General features: G+C 58.2%; 2 protein-coding genes across 3 annotated transcripts in view; one reads left to right on the top strand and one right to left on the bottom strand.

Moving 5' to 3' along the window:
- On the bottom strand, window positions 1–19,361 carry LOC141979033 (thialysine N-epsilon-acetyltransferase-like). Its single transcript, XM_074941507.1, has 11 exons — window positions 19,025–19,361; window positions 17,959–18,010; window positions 17,609–17,692; window positions 17,011–17,109; window positions 16,038–16,078; window positions 13,964–14,068; window positions 5,247–5,298; window positions 4,898–4,981; window positions 4,292–4,390; window positions 2,484–2,524; window positions 1–372 (listed from the first exon to the last, which is right to left on the bottom strand). The coding sequence occupies exons 1-11, from the start codon at window positions 19,037–19,039 to the stop codon at window positions 199–201; spliced, it is 846 nt and encodes a 281-aa protein (XP_074797608.1). The 5' UTR covers window positions 19,040–19,361; the 3' UTR covers window positions 1–198.
- Window positions 17,359–23,907, top strand: part of TP53 (tumor protein p53) — a 13,614-nt gene continuing 7,065 nt past the window's right edge. The window contains exons 1-2 of one of the 2 annotated variants that reach the window (XM_074941502.1): window positions 17,359–17,724; window positions 19,763–19,910. In XM_074941502.1, coding sequence (XP_074797603.1) covers window positions 17,705–17,724; window positions 19,763–19,910 — 168 coding nt within the window. In that variant the 5' untranslated portion in view covers window positions 17,359–17,704. Of the gene's footprint in view, window positions 17,725–18,605; window positions 18,631–19,762; window positions 19,911–23,907 lie in introns of those variants that run through there. The other variant, XM_074941503.1, reaches the window with a different exon arrangement.

Raw genomic sequence — 23,907 nt, forward strand, 5'->3', positions numbered from 1 at the left:
GATGGAGGGATGGAAGGAGGGCTGGATGGATGGAGGGATGGCTGGAGGGCTATGGGGAATGGAGGGATGGATGGAGGGCTGTGTGGGATGGAGGGAGCGATGGAGGGCTGTGGGGGGCAGACACAGGACACTGTGAGGCCCGGAGGGCTCTGGCTGGTTTAGCTCCGTGGCCCCAGCCCGGCTCCCCATGGCCCCAGATCACCGTCCGTCCCCTGCCAGCCTGCGCAGGGCCTCGGCCCCCAGCTCGAAGCAGTGCCAGTCGCTCGCCTCCGTCTTGTCCTGGGCCCCGAGGTGCCAGTACCACGCCAGGGCCTGGCTGTTCCACGCCACCACCGTGAACGTCATCTCGGTGCAGCCCCGGGCCAGCACCACCTGCCGCGACGGGGAGGGGCGGGTCACCGCATGGGGGAGGAGACTGGGGGCCTGGCTCTGGGTCAGAGGGAAGGCGCATCCATGCATGGACTAATCCCACCAACCTAATCCAGTCCCAGATAATCCTAATCCAAACCAGAATGTAAAATTTCTCATAATCCAGTCCCTGCTAATCCTAATCCACATTGATCTAATCCTGATACAGACCAGCATGGGTGATTTCTCCTAATCCAGCACTGTCTAGTCCTAATCCAGACCCTCCTAATCCAAATCCAATCTAACCCTAATCCTAATACAGGTGTCCCAAATCCTACACTCAACCTGTCCTAGTTGATTCTGCCCTCTAATCCTAATCCAGACTCATTGTCTCCTTACCCTAATCCAGATTCCACCATCTAAACCTAATCCTTACTTGACCTCTAACCCTAATCCAGATTCCACCCTCTCCACCTTATCCAGATTCCCCCAGATAACACTAGCCTTAATCCACTCTCCTCTTAATCCACTCTCTATCCCTTATACCAATCCAGATTAGTTTCTTACCGAGCCCTGTCATCCAAATCACGCCTACAGCTTGTGACGAAATTGGGGATTTTTGGAGCGCCTCAGTTTAACAAGGTGGTGAGAGAGGGTATGTGGTTGCCGGGACCTCCAGACAACAGCCTAGAGATGGGGGTTGCTAGGCCCGAGGACCTGGAGAGTTTCCTGTGCTGGGTTCAGACGCTCAATAAACCCTCCTGTTTTTCGGTGGCTGGGAGTCGCTCTGGTCTAGAGAACAGGGGGTCACCATTCCCTCTGGGAGTGGAGTCCCCGGGGGTCCAGAGCGAGGGGACTCCCTGGGGTGGCCCACAGCGAGAGACAAGGCATGCTATGGCTCGGAGAGGTGGCACCCCTGAGAGAGAGTGGAGCCCCGAGAAGGGCTGTCGCCCTAAAGGGGGTCCCCCACAGGGACCGCACGGGGCCAAGAGTGGGCATGAGTCCATGACACGGCTATATAAATATATTCCGAACCCAGGGTTCCTTTATCTAACTAGTCGTAATCCAATCAAGAAAACAAATCACATCCTAATATTAATCCAGACTGTGTTTATCTAAACGTAAACCCAATTCTAATTCAGTCCATTTTATTTAACCCGACATTATCTAGCCCAAATCCCAAACCAGACTTCTTACTCTATCCGCAGTCTACCCCTAACAGCAATCCAGACTGCTTAATCTATCCATGGTCCGACTCTAATCCCAATCCAGACTCCACAATCTATCCCCAGTCTATCACAATCCAGAGTGTTTAATCTATTCCCATTCAACCCCTAATCCCAATCCAGATGGTTTAATCTATCCCCAATCTACCCCTAATCCCAACCCTGACTGATTAATCTATCACCAATCGACCCCTAATCCCAATCCAGATTGATTAATCTATTCCCAATCAACCCATACTCCCAATACAGACTCTTTAGTCTACCCCAATCTACCCTGGTACCAATCCAGATTCCTTAATCTATCCCTAATCTACCCTCAATCCCATACCGGAATGATTAATCTCTCCCCAACCTATCCTCAATCCCAATCCAGACTGATTAATCTAACCCCAACCTACCCCTAAACACAATCCACAGTGTTTAATCTATCCCTAATCTGCCCCTAATCCCAACCCAGGCTCTTTAATATATCACCAATCTACACCTAATACCAATACTGACTGCTTAATCTATACCAGTCTGCCCCAATCCCAATCCATACCACTTAATCTATCCCCAACCTACCTTCAATCCCAATCCAGACTTCTTAATCTACACCAATACAGGGTAACTCTATTTGCCCCTAATCCCAATCCAGACATATTAATCCATCCCAGACTGCCTAATCCAGCTCTACTGAGAGTGAAACCTTGAAAGCATGTCCCGCGGGGCCAGCTGCTGACCCCAGTGGGGGGCCGCCCCACCCCCTCTGGGATGGGGTGGGTGGGGTGAAGGAGAAGGGGGCGGGGTTTGTGCCTGATCACCTGACACTCCAGCCCAAATCCCTTGTGCCAATCCCCTCCCCTCATCGGGGTTGGCTGGGGGGAGAACCTGGGGGGTGGGGCAGAGGGAGAGGGGGTAAAATCTTACCTTAGCCATTTCACTCAGCAGCTTCTTCCCGATCCCCCAGCCTAGGGAGCCAAAGAACGGCAAAGGGGGGTTACAGCTCGTTTGGGTCCAGATGGGCACTGCCCTCCCCCCCACAATCAGCATCCATAGTCTCCTCCCCTTCTCTCCCCCGCAAAACCGGCATGAATGAGAGGGAAACCAGCCCTGTGAACGCCCGCAGAGTAACTCCGGATTGACTCTGGATTGAGCGAGAGGGAAACTGGACCTGTGAACGCCAGTGGAGTGACTCCGGATTGACAGCGTTAGTTCACATTAAGAGGACACAGCTATCATAGAAGATCTGGGTTGGAAGGGACCTCAGGAGGTGTCTAGTCCAAGCCCCTGCTCAAAGCAGGACCAACCCCAACTAAATCATCCCAGCCAGGGCTTTGTCAAGCCGGGCCTTGAAAACCTCTAAGGATGGAGATTCCACCACCTCCCTGGGGAACCCATTCCAGTGCTTCACCACCCTCCTCGTGAAATAGTGTTTCCTAATATCCAACCTAGACCTCCCCCACGGCAACATGAGACCATTGCTCCTTGTTCTGTCATCTGCCACCGCTGAGACCAGCCGAGCTCCATCCTCTTTGGGACCCCCCTTCAGGTAGTTGAAGGCTGCGATCAAATCCCCCCTCACTCTTCTCTTCTGCAGACTAAACATCCCCAGTTCCCTCAGCCTCTCCTCGTAAGTCATGTGTTCCAGTCCCCTAATCATTTTCATTGCCTTCCGCTGGACGCTTTCCAGTTTTTCCCCATCCTTCTTGTCATATGTGGCCCCAAAACTGGACACAGTACTCCAGATGAGGCCTCACCAATGTCGAATAGAGGGGAACGATCATGTCCCTCGATCTGCTGGCAATGCCCCTACATATACATCCCAAAATGCCGTTGGCCTTCTTGGCAACAAGGGCACACTGCTGACTCATATCCAGCTTCTCGTCCACTGTCACCCCTAGGTCCTTTTCTGCAGAACTGCTGCCGAGCCATTCGGTCCCTAGTCTGTAGTGGTGCATTGGATTCTCCTGTCCTAAGTGCAGGACTCTGCACTTGTCCTTGTTGAACCTCATCAGATTTCTTTTGGCCCAATCCTCTAATTTGTCTAGGTCCCTCTGTATCCTATCCCTGCCCTCCAGCGTATCTACCTCTCCTCCCAGTTTAGTGTCATCTGTGAACTTGCTGAGGGTGCAATCCACGCCGTTCTCCTGATCATTTATGAAGATATAGAACAAAACCACCCCCAGGACCGACCCCTGGGGCTCTCCGCTTGATACCGGCTGCCAACTAGACATGGAGCCATTGATCACTCCCCATTGAGCCCGATGATCTAGCCAGCTTTCTACCCACCGTACAGTCCATTCATCTAGCCCAGACTTCTTTAACTGGGAGACGTCATATTCCCCCCCGCTTTGTTTTCCACATCCCTGTTGCCTGGCTTGTTAATCATTGACAGACTCGGCGGTGCAGATTATCGCCATGATCTGAACAGACGGGGTGGAGCCTTCTGGGGCCATCATCCTGAGCGGGCGGCCTTGACCCTTGGCTGAGCAATCCTGGCTTCTGGAACAAACAGTTACAAAGCTCACCGGCTGAAATTCTTCCTTCTCTCTTGACTGCAAAGTTGATTCCTGCTGTTCACTTCACTCCAGAGTCAATCAGGAGTCACTCTGGAGTCAATCAGGAGTCACTCCACTGGAGTCACACTGGGGCTGATTTTGCCTCTCACTCCCCCTGCTCCCGATCCTCTCCCCTGCCGTGGCTCACTCCCCAAAGGAAGCAGCGTGGCACCCTACCTCTGAACTCAGAGACCACATATAGATTCTCCAAGTAGACAATGCGGCCGGTGTTCACACTGTAGCCAAAGAAGAATAAGGCGTAGCCGATTAGGTGACCTGGGGGAGAGAGAGGGATCAAACAGGGGCCAGCCACTGTGGGGTAGGGATGGACTTGGGGGAGGGGGGGCACCACACAGGAGCTGGGGTCCAGGTCCAGATCCAGCGAGAGGCGGGGTTGGACCTGGTTTAAGATGGGGATAAAGCCACAGAGTCAGAACTACTCTGGGTTCACACCAGCTCAGGATCCAGATCGCTGGCTCCAATGGAGTGACTCTTGATTGACCCCGGAGCGACTGAGACAGGAATTGGCCCCATGGACTCCACTGGAGTGACTCCTGATAGACACCAGAGTGAGCGAGAGGGGAATCGGACCTATCGACTCCAGCCTGACAACGGAGTGAGCAAGAGGGGAAATGGCCATGTGAACTCCAGAAGAATGACTCCTGATTGACACCGGAGTGAGCTAGAGGGGAAGCAGTCCTGTGCACTCCAGTAGAGTGATTCCTGATTGACACCGGAGTGACTCCTGATTGACACCAGAGCGAGGATTATGAATTTACGTACCTTGCTTGTCTTCTTGCTCCGGGGCCAGTTCTGCTACGAGACATTGGTAGAAGGGGTCCCCTCCAAACCCGTCAGCCCTCAACACTACAGGGAGAAATGGAGCAGACAGACAACAGGTGTGGGGAGGAGTTTGGAGTGGTGGTGGGAAGGATTGGGGGGGGGTCAGGGATGAGATTGGGGAAAACTGGGAGTTCGGGGGAAGTTTGGGGGGGAAGGCCAGAAGGGGGCCAGAGGGGTGAATTTGGGGGAGGTTTCCAGGGAAGGTTGGGAGGTCAAAGTGAGTTGGGGGGATCAGGCTGAGTTTGGGGGTGTCCCCTCCCCACATGCAGCCCCCCACTGTCTGGCTCACCCTGGGAGTTGATTGTCACCTCGTCCAGCAGGTTATGATATTCGGCAATCTCCTGGGGGGAACAAACAGAGTCAGAGACCCCGGGAACGAGCAAGACTCAGGGTGGGTGGGGGAAACCCCAACACTGTGGGGCTAGATAGACAGACTGTGGGGTGTTGTCTGGGGATGGAGAGATAAGATTAGCCATGTAGGAACGGACGGATGGGGCAAGGCATTGATGAATTAACAGAGCACGGACTGTTCTCCGCCTCTGGGGAAACTGAGGCACAGAACATTTCCGGGCGGGGCAAAGTCACTCAGGAAGGGAACCCCGGCTTCCTGATGCCCCCAGCAGCCCCCAGCCGCCCCCCGCCCCTGCCCCACGGCAGCTCACGCGGATCATGCCCATGACGTGGTCGCAGTCGGTGCTCTGGGCCGGGCGGACGACGCACTCCATGGCCACCCGGGGCCGGCGGGCGATGGGGCTGGGTGTGGCCTTCCAGCCTGCCACCTGCGATCTATGCAGCGCAGGGATTTACAGCCGTCCACGCCCTTCCCCCCCGCCCGCTCCCCAGCTGGGCGGGATCTGGCTGCCGAGCTGGATTTGGGTGGTGCGGGGGGGGGGGGGGGGGGATTCCCAAGTCTGGGAACCTGGCGGCTCGGATCAAACCACACGCTGGGGGATGGGAAGACAAGCGAGCTGGGCACCGTGCCAGGGTTGAAAGATCCCGTGTGAACCCCTTATTTCCGCCCCCCGCCGCCGGGTCCTGATAAGCCACTGGTAGCTGGGGTGGTAACGGGGGTACCCCCCCCTTCCACCGGGGAATCAGAGCTCTGAGAGCTACCTCCGGCCTGTGGATAATTCCCACTGGGGTGGGGGAGTCCCAGCCACGCCCTGTTCTAACCACCAGCCCCCACTCCCCTCCCAGAGCCAGGGAGAGAACCCAGGAGTCCTGGCTCCCAGCCCCCCCCACACACACCATTGTCGCTCTGGGTGGGTAGTGGAGGCTGGTGGGTTAGAGTGGGGGGGGGCTGGGAGCCAGGACTCCTGGGTTCTCTCCCCAGTTTTGAGTGGGGTTTCGCAGGGCCCTTTATGGAACCAGCTTTGCTCTCTCCCCCACTGTGACGAAGTGGGAATGTTCTTAATGGTTTCTCTGAAGACTGGGTGGGTGCCTCAGTTTCCCCTAGGCAGTTCTTAAGTATCTAGGTGGCGGGATAAGGGTGTATGATCGTCGCAGAGCCCTAGAGGGCAGGTGTGTGCAGGGGTCTGCACAGAAAACGGCCGACACCCTGTCTCCTGGCAAGTGATGGCCCGGGCCCTCTCCTCTGCAAAGGTGCCAGCTGAAGGGGTTGGAGAACAAAGGGATCAGGTGGCCTCCTGACCGGGGGAGATGGCTGGAGAGAGCTGGGGTGGAGAGCGGGCTGGGGAAACGGAGGGAGGGCCAGATGGGGCTCTGGCCTCCCTGCCCCCCGAAGATGGACCTGACTGAGGGGTCCCGTTCTCTGCACCTGCAAGCTCTGTTTTAGACCATGTCCCTGTCGTCTAATAAACCTTCTGTTTTCCTGGCTGGCTGAGAGTCACGTCTGACTGCGGAGTTGGGGGGTGTTCGGATATAGCTATTCAGGCCTGTCGGTAAAGGCCTGTACGCTAAGAATTTAGGCGTGTTCTTATCACTTGGCTAGTTAGGGGTATAAAAGGAAGAATCAAAATCACGGTCTGCCGGTGTAAGGGCCTTCTCTTACCACGACAGTCTGAGGCCCTAAGATCTTTGGCTAAGCAACAGAGGGAGCCACAAGCTGGGAAGCGACTGGTCACCTCCTCACATCCCGAACTAGTCACATTGAAAGAAGGTCCTATTGGGCCGTTAGGAATACACTCCTGTCCTGATAATGCCCATCGCCTCCAGAGAAAGGGAAGTGCCTCGAAGATGTAAAAGGAAACTTAAGTTTGATAGCATCCTGCCTGCCAAGAACTCCCTTGTCAATAGCTGGGATGTGAAATCCCCACTTCGGTATTGTTTTGTCATTATAATTCCCACTTTGCCACTGTTTGTCGGCATCATCTCTGTCTGGTTCTGTGATTGTTCCTGTCCGCTGTATAATGAATTTTGCTGGGTGTAAAGTAATTAAGGCGGTAGGATATAATTGGTTACATAATTATGTTACAATTCATAGAATATCAGGGTTGGAAGAGACCTCAGGAGGTCATCTAGTCCAACCCCCTGCTCAATGCAGGACCAATCCCCAATTTTTGCCCCAGATCCCTAAATGGCCCCCTCAAGGATTGAACTCACAACCCTGGGTTTAGCAGGCCATGCTCAAACCACTGAGCTAGTTAGTTAAATTGGTTAGTTAAATTTCAGGAAAATGATTAGTTAAGGTATAGCTAAGCAGAACTCAAGTTTTACTATACAGTCTGCAGTCATTCAGGAAGTGGGGGGGTGGGAAATGGGGACAGGGAATGGGGAAATTGGAATCACGTTTTGCTAAAGGGGGAAATGGGGACAGGGAAGGGGGGTGGGGAAATTGGAATCATGTTTTGCTAAGGGGGGAATGGGAACAGGGACCAGGTGTAAGGCTCTGTGCTGTCAGAGCTGGGAAGGGGGACACTAAGGAAGGAAACTGGAATCATGCTTGCTGGAACTTCACCCCAATAAACATCGAATTGTTTGCACCTTTGGACTTGGGGGATTGTTGCTCTCTGTTCATGCGAGAAGGACCAGGGAAGTAAGTGGGTGAAGGAATAAGCCCCCTAACAGGGGGGCAGGACCCTCTGGCTTCCCCAGGACCCTGCCCGGGCAGACTCGCTGGGGGAAGCGCACGGAGGGGCAGAGGAGGCTGAATGCTCCAAGGTCAGACCCAGGAAGGGGGAAGCCGGGTGAGCTTCTTGCCCTGGAGACAGGCTGCTCCCCGAGAGGAGACTGCCCCGGAGTCCTGCCTGGCCTCGTAGGCAGCAGATCCAGAGCATCGCCCGGGGACTCCGTGACAACTGGTGGCAGCGGTGGGATGTACTGCACCCCATGGACCGAGCATCCGGCAGTAAGCAACTGGGGAGCAGTAAAACGAAGGGGGGCTAATGAGGACCAGGCGTGCTGAAGGCTCAGAGTGGGGCAGTTTCAGGGGGCAAAGGAGCTACGCTTAACCCCTGGGAGTGTGTGACCAGCGAGAAAGACTATTGCAATAATGGGGTCCCCCTGGGGACTGCGATGAGCAGTCTCAGGGGCGGGGGAGTCTGCCGCTCGACCCTGGCAAAGAGGTGGTGACCTCGAGCAGGGCTGGCACATGAGGGGTTCTCCCTGGAAACCGTGGGGAGCTGAGAGCACACAGGCCTGTGAGTCCACAGCAACTTGGGAAGAGCGGAGTGATGGCCTGTCACCGTCTCCTGAAGAAGGACATTGTAACCCTGTGCAGAAAGAGAGGATTATGCATTGGAAAGTTCAGCAAAGCACAGTTTATCGTGCAGCTGGAGGAGGTTGACCGCTCTAAGGAACAGATTCCTGACCCCAAATGGGGCTACAAGATCTGGGAGCAGCTGGAGTGGGAGCCAGGCATCCCCAAGACTCCTGTCCCCGACCAGACGGGGGTGTTCACGATCGGGTTCCCCATCGGGGGATCGGAGACGGACGGGATTGGAGCTGAGTCCGAGAGAGCAAGAGGACTGTGAGAGACAGTGAGAGCCTGAGAAAGAGCTGCAGGAGAAGGAGCAGCATGAACTGGCGGTGGGGGAGCGGAGAGGCCTAGGGGACCTCCCCGGGGTGAGTGGGGATAGACCCCGGGGGGCCAGTTCTGCAGGGAACCTCGAGAGTAAATTGCTGCCCCTGGTTAAGGAGTGGGGGGATGTGGATGCCCACCTCACTGCCTTTGAGCAGGCTGGAGATTTGAACCAGGGGGACCCTGCGGAAAAGCCCCGGTGTCTAGCTCCCTTGCTGGGTCCCAAGGCCATAGACTCCGTCAGCCAGATGGGTGGGGCGGTGGACAGGCTCCCACTCCTGACCCCAACCTATATGTCTGTGTGGAGTTTCCTGGGGCCCGGCCCCTCGGACCCCCAGTGGGAGCGGAAGATGATGGTCGATGGGGAGCCATTCCTGGGGTGGCAAGACCCTGGGACGGCAAGACCCTGGGACAGAGAGAACTGGTGTCAGGCCCCGGATGGTGCAGCCCCACCAGATGCTGAGGGGCTGTGTGAGCTGGGTGAGGGTCCCAGGGACGAAGCCCCTCGCCCTGCCTAGGGCCTAGATCCCTGTGCAGACCCAGGAGGGGTGGGGCTGGCTGGTCGTTGGGGTGCTCCAGGACATCGGCTGTGAGACCCTGTTGGGGGTGACTGTCTCTCTTTGGGACAGGATCCCGGCCCTGCTCCTGTAACGGCCGAGGGTTTGAATTTGAATCCAGGGAACCAATGAACTGAGATGGAAATGGTCAGTGAAAACGCAGATGACCTGGCTGACAGGGGGAAGAAGCTGAGGGAACTTGCTGGCCGCAGCGCTGCAAAGCCCCTTGGGGAAGGCTGCAGGGACAGATTCCCGTGGGAGAAGGGGTTCCTGTACCGGGAAGGGGCTCCCCAAGGGGAAGCAGAACTGTGGGGGATCAGGAGGCGGCTGATGGTGCCCCAGAAGAATCACCACCAGCTATCGCACCTGGCCCGTGATGTCCCTCTCTCGGGACACCAGGGGATCCAGAGAACTTTGACTGGCCCGGAGTCTGTGACGCAGACGCGGGTCCGGCGACCCCGGCCTGAGGGTGGGGAAGTCCCGGGATAAGGGTGAAGCCCCCTTGAGATTCCTGACCATCATAGAGGACCCTTTCCAGAAGGTGGCTATGGACACAGTGGAGCCCCTCAGCCAGGAAATACGTCCTGGTGGTGATGGATCTCGCGACCCAGAGGCGGGGGCTCTGTCCTCCACCGAGGCAGACACCATGGCAGGGGGTCCCCAGCGAGGTCCTTACAGACCAGGGGTCCACTGTCCTGTCAGCCCTGCTCCGGGGCTGGTGGGAGAAATGGGGGGTCTGGCCCAGCTGGGCCTCTGCAGATCACCCTCAGTCCAACGGGCTGGTGGAGAGAGTTTGATGATGCTGAGGATTTATCTGCAGGATGGGGACAAGGACCTGCCCCACCTGCAATTCGGGGAAGTGCCCCAGGAATCCACCAGGTTCTTCCCTTTGGAGCTGCTGTATGGGACGAGAGTGAGGGGACCTGATAAGGGACGATTGGGAGGAGAAGGGGGAAGACCCCCCGGGGGGATCTCTTCCCTGAAGTGGGAGCCAGTCCTCCCATCAGGTGTCCCCCGTTCAGAGTCACTGGGAAAACAGCCCAGAGCCTGGAGAGAGAGGTCAAGGTCAAGCTGGCTTTAGAGGTGATCCAGCTGTTCAACAGCCCATGGGCCTCACCCGTGGGGCTGGTCCCCAAGAAAGACGGGTCGATCCGATTCTGTGGGGACTATCAGAAGCTTAATGCCATCACCGTGTCCGATGCCTACTCCAGGCCTAGGCCCGGTGAGATTCTAGACAAGCTGAGGGGGGGTGGAGAACTTGGCCCTGGCGTCCATTGACGACATCTGGGTCTTTAGCCAGACCTGGGAGGAACACGTGTCCCCGGTGAAGAGGGCTGGGCTGCCCCAAGGAGGCAGGACCGAGGGTAAAAGCTGGAAGGTGCAAGGTGGGGATGGCAGAGGTGTCATACCTGGGCCACAAGGTGGGGAGCGGCTGCCAAAGCCCAGAGCTGGCCAAGGTCAAGATGGGGGCTCGTCACCCAGAGAGCCCGAATCGCAGCCCTCCAGACTGGAGCGCTGGGAGAAGACCCGATCTGAGTGTGAACCCCAGGGGTTTTGGGGTGGCAAAAGGGCACGTGCCGCCTGCGAGTGCCAACAGGCACGCCCGACCTAAGGGAGGGCGTGAAACAGGAAGGGCCTGGTGCAACTCCCACCAAGGAACGGGAGAGATGCTGGGGCATCCATGGTGGGTTTGAACTTCCCCAGGTCACCGGCTGAAGTGACCCCGCTCAGTTCGGTCTCGAAGCGGGGAGAGATGTGACGAAGTGGGGCTGTTCTTAATGTTTCCTCTGAATACTCTAGGGGTGCCTCAGTTTCCCCCTAGGCACTTCTTAAGTCTCTAGGTGGTGGGATAAGGGGGTGTGATTGTTGCAGAGCCCTAGAGGGAGAGTGTGAGGCTCCTTTTGGACCGTGTCCCTGTCGACTAATAAGCCTTCTGTTTTACTGGCCGGCTGAGAGTCACGTCTGACTGCAGAGTTGGGGGGCAGGGCCCCCCCAAGGAGCCCCACCCGGGCGGACAGCAGGGCAGGGGAGGCTGGATGCTCCGAGGTCAGCCCCAGGAAGGTGGAAGCTGGGGAAGCATTTTGCCCCGGGGACAGTCGGCTCCGAGAGAGGAGGGTCCCCGCAGTCCTGCCTGGTTTTGTAGGGAGCAGTTCCAGAGCATGGCCCGGGCACGCCGTGACACCCCCCCATGGCGGGTGACCCCTCACTGCCCCCCCCTTTCAACACCCTCGATTCTGGTGCTGGGAGGGTTAACGGGCCTCGGCCCAGCCAGGGGCGCCCCCCACCCCCCCTGACCTTTCAGCTGCTGACTATTAAACATGATGAGTTTTTCCTTAATTTCTCCCAGCAGGGCGGTCCTTGGAGGGGGGTGGGGGGGGCAGGGTGATGAAGTCACATCCCTTCCCCCCCAGTCTGTCTGCGGCTGAACAGAACAGGAATCCGCGCACTGAGATGAGTGGGGGTCTTTGCTGAAGTGTCCTCCGGGACCCGCCCTGGGAGGGGCGTGGGGTCTAGTGGTTAGAACAGGGGTCTGGGAGCCAGCACTCCTGGGTTCTCTCCTCGGCTCTGGGACGGAAATGGGGTAGGGGCCCCGATCAGTATGCTGGAGAGGGGGCCCTCCCCGGCACTAGAGAAAGGAAAAGGTGCGCAGAGGAGAGAGAGATGCAAGGCCCCCCCTTCACCCTCCCCCCCCCCAGTGGTGATGGATCAGAGCTGGCACCTGTGACCTGCTCACACCAGAAGCTGGAGAGATGCTGCAGGCAGGGGGGCTGCAGACTCCCCCCGCCAGGCTGTCAGAGCTCAGCACCAGCTGTGCCCCCCCACCACTGCTCCCACCGCCCCCCACTGCTAATGGGTCTCCCAGCCACCATCCCTGCAGGGACTGCGTCACACCAGCGACAATGGGACGGGGGGGGCTGGGAGCCAGGACTCCTGGGTTCTCTCCCCGGCTCTGGGAGGGGAGTGGGGGCTAGTGGTTAGAGCAGGGGGGGACTGGGAGCTAGGACTCCTGGGTTCTCTCCCCGGCTCTGGGAGGGGAATGGGGGCTAGTGGTTCGTTTCAGGTTCCCCATCTCTCACACGGGGGAGCTGACGACACTCCCGGGGGTGCCCATGGTGGTCCCCCCGTCTGCGTTCGCACACCGCCCAGGGTCCCCGCGCTGCGAGGTGCTGAGACAAGAGGCCTTCGTCCCAGCCCCAGTCGGCCCGTGTTTATTGGTGTCGGCAGCCACTTCGTCGCCTGGCTGTACTGGGGCTGGAGGGCGGGGTGTGGAGGGATGGAGGGCGCTTGGGAGAGATAGATGGATGGCTGGAGGAAGGGCTGTGTGGGATGGATGGAGGGAGGGAGGGAGGGAGGGAGGGATACGGGAGATGGATGGATCGAGGAAGGGCTGTGTGGGATGGATGGATGGAGGGATATGGTAGATGGATGGACAGAGGAAGGGCTGTGTGGGATGGATGGATGGATAGAGGGAGGGATGAATGGATGGAGGAAGGATGGGCTGTGGGGGATGGATGGAGGGCTGTAGGGGAAGGAGGAATGGATAGATGGATGGAGGGCTATGGGGGACAGAAGGAGGGATGGATGGATGGAGGGCTGTGTGGGATGGAGGGATGGAAGGAGGGATGGAAGGACGGATGGAAGGACGGAAGGAGGGACGGAGGGCTGTGTGGGATGGAAGGAGGGATGGATGGAGGGCTGTGTGGGATGGAAGGAGGGATGGAGGGCTGTGTGCGAAGGAGGGATGGATGGAAGGAGGGATGGAGGGCTGTGTGGGATGGATGGAAGGAGGGATGGAGGGCTGTGTGGGATGGAAGGCTGTGTGGGAGGGCTGTGTGGGATGGAAGGAGGGATGGAGGGCTGTGTGGGATGGAAGGAGGGATGGAAGGAGGGATGGAGGGCTGTGTGGGATGGAAGGAGGGCTGGATGGATGGAGGGCTGTGTGGGATGGACGGAGGGATGGAGGGCTGTGTGGGATGGACGGAGGGATGGAGGGCTATGGGAGATGGAAGGAGGGCTGGAGGGATGGAGGGCTGTGTGGGATGGACGGAGGGATGGAGGGCTGTGTGGGATGGACGGAGGGATGGAAGGAGGGCGGGATGGAGGGCTATGGGAGATGGAAGGAGGGCTGGATGGATGGAGGGCTGTGTGGGATGGACGGAGGGATGGAGGGCTGTGTGGGATGGACGGAGGGATGGAAGGAGGGCGGGATGGAGGGCTATGGGGGATGGAAGGAGGGCTGGATGGATGGAGGGCTGTAGGGGAAGGAGGGATGGAAGGATGGAGGGCTGTGGGGTGCAGATGCAGGACTCCATGGGGCCCGGAGGGCTCCGGCTGGTTTAGCTCCGTGGCCCCTGCTTGGCACCAGTGGCCGTATCCAGCCCGGCTCCCCATGGCCCCAGATCACCGTCCGTCCCCTGCCAGCCTGCGCAGGGCCTCGGCCCCCAGCTCGAAGCAGTGCCAGTCGCTCGCCTCCGTCTTGTCCTGGGCCCCGAGGTGCCAGTACCACGCCAGGGCCTGGCTGTTCCACGCCGCCACCGTGAACGTCATCTCGGTGCAGCCCCGGGCCAGCATCACCTGCCGCGATGGGAGAGGAGCGGGTCAGCGCACTGGGGAGTAGACGGGTCAGAGGGAAGGCGCATCCATGCATGGACAAATCTCACCAACCTAATCCAGCCCCGTTTAATCATAATCCCAATCCAGGCCCTCCTAATCCAAATCTAGATACCAATCTAACCCTAATCCTAATCCAGATATCCAAAGTCCTACACTCAACCAAGACCAAATGATTCTGCCCTCTAATCCTAATCCAGACTCATTGTGTTCCTATCCTAATTCAGATTCCACCATCTAAACCTAATCCTTACTCGACCTCTAACCCTAATCCAGATTCCACCCTCTCCACTTGACGCTGACTCCTCCTCTAACCCTAATCCAGATTCCCCCAGATAACACTAGCCTTAATCCACTCTCCACTTAATCCACTCTCAATCCCTTATACCTATTGAGTCCTGTCACCCAAATCCCGACTACAGCTTGTGACGAAATTGGGGATTTTTGGAGCGCCTCAGTTTAACAAGGTGGTGAGAGAGGGTATGTGGTTGCCGGGACCCCCAGACAACAGCCTGGAGATGGGGGTTGCTCGGCCCGAGGGCCCTGTGCTGGGTTCAGACGCTCAATAAACCCTCCTGTTTTACGTTGGCTGAGAGTCGCTCCGGTCCAGAGAAGAGGGTTTGGGAGTGGAGGTCTCGGGGTCCAGAGCGAGGGGGACTCCCTGAGGGGGCCCACGGTGAGAGACAGGCGTGGTAAGGCTCAGAGAGGTGTGATTCCAGGAGGTGGGGGGCTAAACCCTGAGAGAGAGTGGACCGCCAAGAAGGGCTGTCGCCCTGAAGGGGGTCTCCCCCCAGGGACTATGCAGGGCCAAGAATGGGCAGGACATTTGAATCCATGACACAGCTATACAAATATATTCTGAACCCAGGGTACCTTTATCTAACTATCCATAATCCAAATCAAGAAAACAAATCACATCCTAATATTAATCCAGATTGTGTTTAACTAAACCTAACCCCAATTCTAATTCAGTCCATTTTATTTAACTCGACATTATCTAGCCTGAATCCCAAACCAGACCTCTTACTCTATTCCCAATCTGACCCTAAAACCCAATCCAGACTCTTTAATCTGTCCCCAATTTACCCCAATCCCAATCCAGACTGCTTAATCCATACAAGTCTACCCCTAATCCCAATCCAAACCACATAATCAATCCCCAACCTATCCTCAATCCCAATCCAGACTGATTAATCTAACCCCAACCTACCCCTAAACACAATCCACAGTGTTTAATCTATCCCTAATCTGCCCCTAATCCCAACCCAGGCTCTTTAATACATCACCAATCTACCCCAATACCAATACTGACTGCTTAATCTATACCAGTCTGCCCCAATCCCAATCCATACCACTTAATCTATCCCCAACCTACCTTCAATCCCAATCCAGACTTCTTAATCTACACCAATACAGGGTAACTCTATTTGCCCCTACTCCCAATCCAGACATATTAATCCATCCCAGACTCCCCTAATCCAGCTTTACTGAGAGTGGCACCTTGAGAGCATGTCCCCCGGGGCCCGCTGCTGACCCCAGTGGGGGGCCACCCCACCCCCTCTGGGATGGGGTGGGTGGGGTGAAGGAGAAGGGGGCGGGGTTTGTGCCTGATCACCTGATACTCCAGCCCAAATCCCGAGTGCCAATCCCCTCCCCTCATAGAATCATAGACTATCAGGGCTGGAAGGGACCTCAGGAGGTATCTAGTCCAACCCCCTGCTCAAAGCAGGACCGATCCCCAGTTTTTGCCCTAGATCCCTAAATGGCCCCCTCAAGGATTGAACTCACAACCCTGGGTTTAGCAGGCCAATGTTCAAACCACTGAGCTATCCCTCCCCCCACTGAGCTATCCCTCCCCCCCTCACTGGGGTTGGCTGAGGGCTGGGGGGAGAACCTGGGGGGTGGGGCAGAGGGAGAGGGGGTAAAATCTTACCTTAGCCATTTCACTCAGCAGCTTCTTCCCAATCCCCCGGCCTAGGGAGCCAAAGCCCGGCAAAGGGGGTTACAGTTCGTTCGGGTCCATGTGGGCACTGCCCTCCCCCCCACAATCAGCATCCATAGTCTCCTCCCCTTCTCTCCGTCCTCAAAACAGGGGTGAATGAGAGGGGAACCAGCCCTGTGAACGCCAGCGGAGTGACTCCTGATTGACTCCGGATTGACCAAGAGGGGAAATGGCCCTGTGAACGCCAGCGGAGTGACTCCTGATTGACTCCAGATTGAGCGACAGGGGAACCGGCCCTGTGAACGCCAGCGGAGTGACTCCTGATTGACTCCAGATTGAGCGACAGGGGAACCGGCCCTGTGAACGCCAGCGGAGTGACTCCTGATTGACTCCAGATTGAGCAAGAGGGGAACCAGACCTGTGAATGCCAGCGGAGTGACTCCTGATTGACTCCAGATTGAGCAACAGGGGACCCGGCTCTGTGAACGCCAGGGGAGTGCCTCTGGATTGACAGCGTTAGTTCACATTAAGAGGACACAGCTATCCTACTGGGCGAGTCACATTTCCCCTGCTTTGTTTTCCACATCCCTGTTACCTGGCTCGTTAACCATTGATGGACTCGGCGGTGCAGATTATCGCCATGACCTGAACAGAGGGGGTGGAGTCTTCTGGGGCCGTCATCCTGAGCGGGCGGTCTTGACCCTTGGCTGAGCAATCCTGGCTCTTGGAACAGTTACGAAACGCACCAGCAGAAGCTCTTCCTTCTCTCTTGACTGCAAGGCTGATTCCTGCTGTTCACTCCACTCCGGAGTCAATCAGGAGTCAATCAGCAGTCATTCTGGAGTCAATCAGGAGTCACTTCACTGGAGTCACACTGGGGCTGATTTTGCCTCCTCCTCCCCCTGCTCCCCATCCTCTCCCCCGCCGTGGCTCATTCCCCAAAGGATGCAGCATGGCACCCTACCTCTGAACTCAGAGACCACATATAGATTCTCCACGTAGACGATGCGGCCGGAGGTCATACTGTAGCCAAAGAAGAATAAGGCGTAGCCGATCAGGTGACCTGGGGGAGAGAGAGGGATCAAACAGGGGCCAGCCTCTGTGGGATGGACTGGGCAGGGGGAGCACCACACAGGAGCTGGGGTCCAGGTCCAGATCCAGCAAGAGGCGGGGTTGGACCTGGTTTAAGATGGGGATAAAGCCGCAGAGTCAGAACTACTCTGGGTTCACACCAGCTCAGGATCCAGACGGCTGGCTCCAATGGAGTGACTCTTGATTGACCCCGGAGCGACTGAGACAGGAATTGGCCCCATGGACTCCACTGGAGTGACCCCTGATAGACACCAGAGTGAGCGAGAGGGGAATCGGACCTATCGACTCCAGCCTGACAACGGAGTGAGCAAGAGGGGAAATGGCCATGTGAACTCCAGAAGAATGACTCCTGATTGACACCGGAGTGAGCTAGAGGGGAAGCAGTCCTGTGCACTCCAGTAGAGTGATTCCTGATTGACACCGGAGTGACTCCTGATTGACACCGGAGCGAGGATTATGAATTTACGTACCTTGCTTGTCTTCTTGCTCCGGGGCCAGTTCTGCTACGAGACATTGGTAGAAGGGGTCCCCTCCAAACCCGTCAGCCCTCAACACTACAGGGAGAAATGGAGCAGACAGACAACAGGTGTGGGGAGGAGTTTGGGGTGGTGGTGGGAAGGATTGGGGGGGGGGTCAGGGATGAGATTGGGGAAAACTGGGAGTTTGGGGGAAGTTTGGGGGGAAGGCCAGAAGGGAGCCAGAGGGGTGAATTTGGGGGAGGTTTCTAGGGAAGGTTGGGAGGTCAAAGTGAGTTGGAGGGGATCAGGCTGAGTTTGGGGGTGTCCCCTCCCCACACCTGGCCCCCCACTGTCTGGCTCACCCTGGGAGTTGATTGTCACCTCGTCCAGCAGGTTATGATATTCGGCAATCTCCTGGGGGGAACAAACAGAGCCAGAGCGTGAGGAAGCAGAACTGTTCTTAATGTTTCCTCTGAATAGTGTGGGGGTGCCCCAGTTTCCCCTAGGCCGTTCTTAAGTATCTAGGGGGTGGGATAAGGGTGTATGATCATTGCAGAGCCCTGGAGGGCAGGTGTGTGAAGGGGTCTGGACACAGAGAATGGCCGACACCCTGTTTCCTGGCAGCTGATGGCCTGGGCCCTTCCCCCCTGCAAGGTGAGAGCTAAAGGGGGTGGAGAACAAAGGAATCCGGTGACCTCCTGGCCCCAGAAAGGGACAAAGCCCAGAGGAGGAGGGGCTGGAGAGAGTTTCAGTTTGGGGCTGGCTGGGACATGGAGTGAAGGGCAGACGTGGTTGTCTGGCTCACTGCCCCCTGCCAAAATGGACCCAGCTGAGGGGTCCTGTTCTCTGCACCTACAAGCTCTGTGTTAGACCATGTTCCTGTCGTCTAATAAACCTCTGTTTTGCTGGCTGGCTGAGAGTCCCGTTTGACTGCGGAGTTGGGGGGCAGGACCCTCTGGCTGCCCCAGGACCCCGCCTGAGCGGACTCGCTGGGGGAAGTGCACGGAGGGGCAGAGGATGCTGGATGCTCCGAGGTCAGGCCCAGGAAGGTGGAAGTTGTGTGTCCTGGAGACAGGCTGCTCATAGAGAGGAGACTTCCCCAGAGTCCTGCCTGGCTTTGTAGGGAGCAGTTCCAGAGCATCACCTGAGGACTCCGTGACACAGAGACCCCGGGAATGAGCGAGACTCAGGGTGGGCGGGGGGACCCTAACACTGTGGGTTGTTGTCTGGGGATGGAGAGATAAGATTGGCTGTGTAGGGACGGACGGATCGGGCAAGGCATTGATGAATTAACAGAGCACGGATGCTTCGCCGCCTCTGGGGAAACTGAGGCACAGAACATTTCCAGGGGAGCAAAGTCACTCAGGAAGGGAATCCTGGCATCCTGATGTCCCCAGCAGCCCCCACCCCAGCCCCACAGCAGCTCACGTGGATCATGGCCATGATGTGGTCGCAGTCGGTGCTCTGGGCCGGCAGACGACACACTCCATGGCCACCCGGGGCCAGCGGGCGATGGGGCTGGGTGTGGCCTTCCAGCCTGCCACCTGCGATCTATGCAGCGCAGGGATTTACAGCCGTCCAGGCCCCCGCTCCCTCCCCACAAGATCAGGATCTGGCTCCTGAGCCGGATGCGGGGGAATTCCCAAGTCCGGGAAGCCGGCGGCTCAGATGAAACCACATGCTGGGGGCGGGAAGACAAGCGAGCAGGGCACCATGCCGGGGTGAAAGATCCCGCGTGAACCCCTTATTCCCACCCCCTGCCGCTGGGTCCTGAGACGCCACTGGCAGCTGGGGTGGTAACAAGGCCCCCTGCCCCATACCAGGGAATCAGAGCTCTGAGAGCTACCTCCGGCCTGTGGATAATTCCCACTGGGGTGGAGGAGTCCCAGCCCCCCCCAGCTCTAACCCACCAGCCCCCAGTCCCCTCCCAGAGCCGGGGAGAGAACCCAGGAGTCCTGGCCCCCAGCCCCACCCCCGGCTCTAACCCACCAGCCCCCACTCCCCTCCCGGAGCCGGGGAGAGAACCCAGGAGTCCTGGCTCCCAGCCCCCCCGGCTCTATCCCACCAGCCCCTACTCCCCTCCCAGAGCCGGGGACAGAACCCAGGAGTCCTGGCTCCCAGAAACCAGCACGGCCCAGCCACTTTTCCTTTTTTTTTTGTCCACAGTAAAGATGGCGGCCACGGCCTCACCGTGCCCACGATCACGTGGCCAAGGCAGCGGCACAATGCATCCTGGGCCGCCGGGAAATCCCCAACTCGTGCATGTGGATGCAAAGTGCCCGGGAGAGAGACTGGAGTGGAGATCTCCGCGGAGGTGACTTTTGGGGGGCTGGGAGGGGGCTCGGTGCGGGGTGGCGATGATGGCGGGCGCCCCCCTCCCCCGCCCGGCTGGAGTCAGGCACGGGGCGGGGGGAGGCCGTGAAGTTGGCCCGAGAGCTGAGCCGAGACCGGGCTTGGGTGAAGCTGTGAGGTTATGAATCAGGGTCTGAGTCATGAAAACACTTCTGGTCTGGCTCCGGCTCAAAAGGGGGGAGGCGGAGTACCCCGGGGGCGCTGAGATCCGCGGGGGACCGGTCGGTAGAACGTTGAGATCTGCGAGGTTCCGATCGGTGGAATGTTGAGACCCGCAGGGTTCCTGCCCATGGAATGTTGAGATCCGCAGGGTTCCGATCGGTGGAATGTTGAGATCCGCGGGGTTCCAGCCCGTGGAATGTTGAGATCCGTGGGGTTCCGGCCCCTAGAACGTTGAGGTTCCCCACTGAGGGTTCTGATCCGTGGAGCACTGAGCTCTGCGAGGGTTGGGTCCGTGTTACATCGAGATCCGCGGGGTTCCGGTCCGTGGAACATCGAGATCCGCGGGGTTCCGGTCTGTGGAATGTTGAGATCCGCGGGGTTCCGGTCCGTGGAACGTCGAGATCCGTGGGGTTCCGGTCTGTGGAATGTCGAGATCCATAGGGTTCCGGTCCGTGGAATACCAAGATCTTGAGGGGTTCTGATCCATTAAACGTTGAGATCCATTGAGGGTTCTGATCCATGGAGCATTGAGCTCCATGGTGTTCCATTCCCTGGAACGCTGAGATCCGCGGGGTTCCGGTCCCCGGAACGCTGAGATCCGCAGGGTTCCAGTCCACGGAACGTTGCGATCCGCGGGGTTCCGGTCCCTGGAACGCTGAGATCTGCGGGGTTCCGGTCCACGGAACGTTGCGATCCGCGGGGTTCCGGTCCCTGGAACGCTGAGATCCGCGGGGTTCCGGTCCATGGAACGTTGAGGTCCGTGGGGTTCCGGTCTATGGAACTTTGAGGTCCGTGGGGTTCTGGTCCCTGGAACGTTGAGATCCACTGAGGGTTCCGATCCGTTGAACATGAAGATCCATTGGGGGGCAGGGAATAGACTCGGCCCATGGCACATCGGGGTGGCGGGGTTCTGGCCATGGAATGTTGAGATCTGCCGGGGGGCGAGGCGGGGGGGTGTCCTGATCTGTGGAACTTCCGGCTCCACAGGGTTCCAACGCAACGTTCTGATCCGCGGGGGTCCTGACCCCTGGAACGCTGCGATCTGCGGGGTTCGGCCCCCCCTGAACATCGAGATCAGGGTGGGGGAGATAGCGGAGGGAAAGGGAGGGAATCTCCTGCCAAGCCCCCTGCCCCGGCCATCCTGGAAGGTGACCGGAGGACTTGGGCCGATGATTAATTCTTCCTCCTTATTTGTATCGTGACAGGGCCTGCGTTAGGCCCAGTCTTGGACCGGGCCCCGACCGCGCCAGGTGCTGTACGAATCCAGAACACAGAGACGCTCCCTGCCGCCCCCCCCCAGTCTAAGTGTCGGACAAGAGACAGAGAACAGACAGTCCAGGGAGCGGGGAGACAAGGAAACAATGAAAACAATCTTGCCACCCACTGTCCAGTTTTTCTGTAGGGCCTGGGGGATGGGGGGCACATCCAGAGGCTGGCAGGTCATCTCCGTAGCCCATGAGGGTGGAGAGGTGTCCCCCGAGGGGGACCCCCAAGTGTGTGGGTGGGGGTGGGGAGGTGTGGGGGGAGGGATATGGAATCCTGGGGCGGGGGGGGGGGTAAGGAGGGAGCATCTTAAATGAGGTGGAGGGTTTGTGCAGAATCTTGGCCTGATGAAGAGTGGGGTGTGCGGGTCCCTGGCAAACCAGGGGGGTGGGGGGTGTCTACATTTTGAGGGGACGCAGGAGGGGCCTGGACAGGGCAGTGCACGGGGGGGATTACTTGGGGGGGTGTCTGTCTGGGGAACTGGGGGCTGCATGGAGCCCTGGCTGGAGCAGTGGGGGGTGCTTGGGGGCCTGGCTGGGGATGGGGCAATGGGATGGGGGTGCATAGGGGACCTGGCTGGAGCAGTGGGGGGTGCTTGGGGACCAGGCTGGGGGTGGGGCAATGGGATGGGGGCGCATAGGGGACCTGGCTGGAGCAGTGGGGGGGTGCATGGGGGAGGGCAGCAGAAAAGGCTAAACCATGCAGCGCCAGCCTCTCTCTCTGGGGCTATTTTGGTTTCTCCCGAGAGGGGAGGGGGCGTGTCTCAGCCAGGAAGGACTTTGGCTCCCCCCCCTTCCTCCATTCTAGTCTTGGTTCATCCTGGACCAGCCCATTGTGTCTTAATGGAGCGGGAGCGCTATATTTTTAAGGGGGGGGGCCTTGTTCCCCCCGTCCTGAGCAGTCCCCCTCCCCGCTTGTTGTCTGTCTGTATTCCATGAGGGATGGGTCTGTCCCCCCCCCCAATTTGAAAGGATTTGAACCTTTTCAAACACACACACCCCTTCCCCGTTTCTAGAATGGTAGGGCCCGCCTGCCCTCTCTTACCCTTGCCATTGGAAGGCACCATTATGCGAAACGGGGGGGGGCAGACAAAGTGTGTGTGCGGGGAGGATGTTCACAGGGTTGAAGGCGCCAGGCACATAGCGGGAAGGGGAGGGGGGCTCCCCACCCAAGCTCCGTGCCCAAGGGCGGGATGTGTGTGCGTTAAACCTTGAGCTATTGGGAGGGTCGTGAAGGCGTCGTCCCCCTCTCCGGCAGGAATGGTATGGCCCGCCCTGTGCCTCTCCCTCCCTGGGGCTGCCTGGAACGTTCTGAGAACGTCGAGTGGGCGGGGCGACAAGCAGGAGTGGGTGGGGCAATGGGTCGAGGGAAGAGAGGGGGGACAGGCAGGGGGAGGGAGGAGTGGGGGAGCAGTGGGGTGAGGGAAGGGAGGCGGGGGAGGGAGGAGTGGGGGGCACAGGCAGGAGAGGGTGGGGAGGTGGGGGAGGGAAGAGGGGGGACAGGCAGGGGAGGAGTCGGGGGGGGCAAACGAGGAAGGGAGAAGTGGGGGGCAGGGGGAGGGGGAAGGAGCAAGTGAGGGGAGGAAGGAGTGGGGGAGACAGGCAGGGAGAGGGTGGGAACCAGGTGGGGGAGGGAGGAGTGGGGGGGTAGGCAGGCGAGGGTGGGAGGACTGGGGGGACAGGGGGAGGAGCAGGGGAGGGGAGGGAGGAGTGGGGGAGACAGGCAGGGAGAGGGTGGGAACCAGGTGGGGGAGGGGGTGGGAGGAGTGGGGGGAAAGGGGGAGGAGCAGGGGAGGCGAGGGAGGAGTGTGGGGGAAAGAGGGAGGAGCAGGGGAGGGAAAGGGGACTCAGTGACCCCCCAGGTCCCTTCCAGCCCCATGTTCCTGTGCACAAAGGCCCAGTCCCCAGCCCGGTGCGCGGCTCCCCCTGCGTCTGCGCCAAACCCCACTCTGATGTGGGAGGGGAAAGTAGCAGAGCCTTTCACTTCCATGCCCCCCCCCCCGCTCTAACCATCAGACCCCACTCCCCTCCCAGAGCCATGAATAGAACCCAGGAGTCCTGGCTCCCAGCCCCCCTGCTCTAACCACTAGCCGGTATTTTTCTAACACAAGCAGTATTGCACCCACCACGAGGCGTCTCTATTTTGGACTTCGCTATGATGAATAAAGATGAATTAATCTCTGGCCTGGAAGCTGGCGAGTGCCTAGGGACCCATGTTTGTGACCTGGTTACATTCGATATGGGCAAACAAATGATGCTCCTCATCAGTAAGATGCACACTTAATACTGCTAGTTTCCCAAAGCGGAGGAAAATTCTGAGCTGGGAGGAAAAGTGTAGACAGAAATATGAGAATTGGGAGTTCTTTAAAAATCCACAAAAGCTGCCAGCAAGAGATAGAAATAATTTTGGCTAAATGTCCAACCTGTGTCAGCTATGAAGGCAGCCGTTAGAAATAAACAAAAGCAACGTACAACAAATGGGAAAAAAGGGGGGGAATAGATTGCAATCAATTAGAAGTTATGACGTGTAGGAAA

This window comes from Natator depressus, chromosome 28 (assembly GCF_965152275.1).
Source record: "Natator depressus isolate rNatDep1 chromosome 28, rNatDep2.hap1, whole genome shotgun sequence".
NCBI lineage: Eukaryota > Metazoa > Chordata > Testudines > Cheloniidae > Natator > Natator depressus.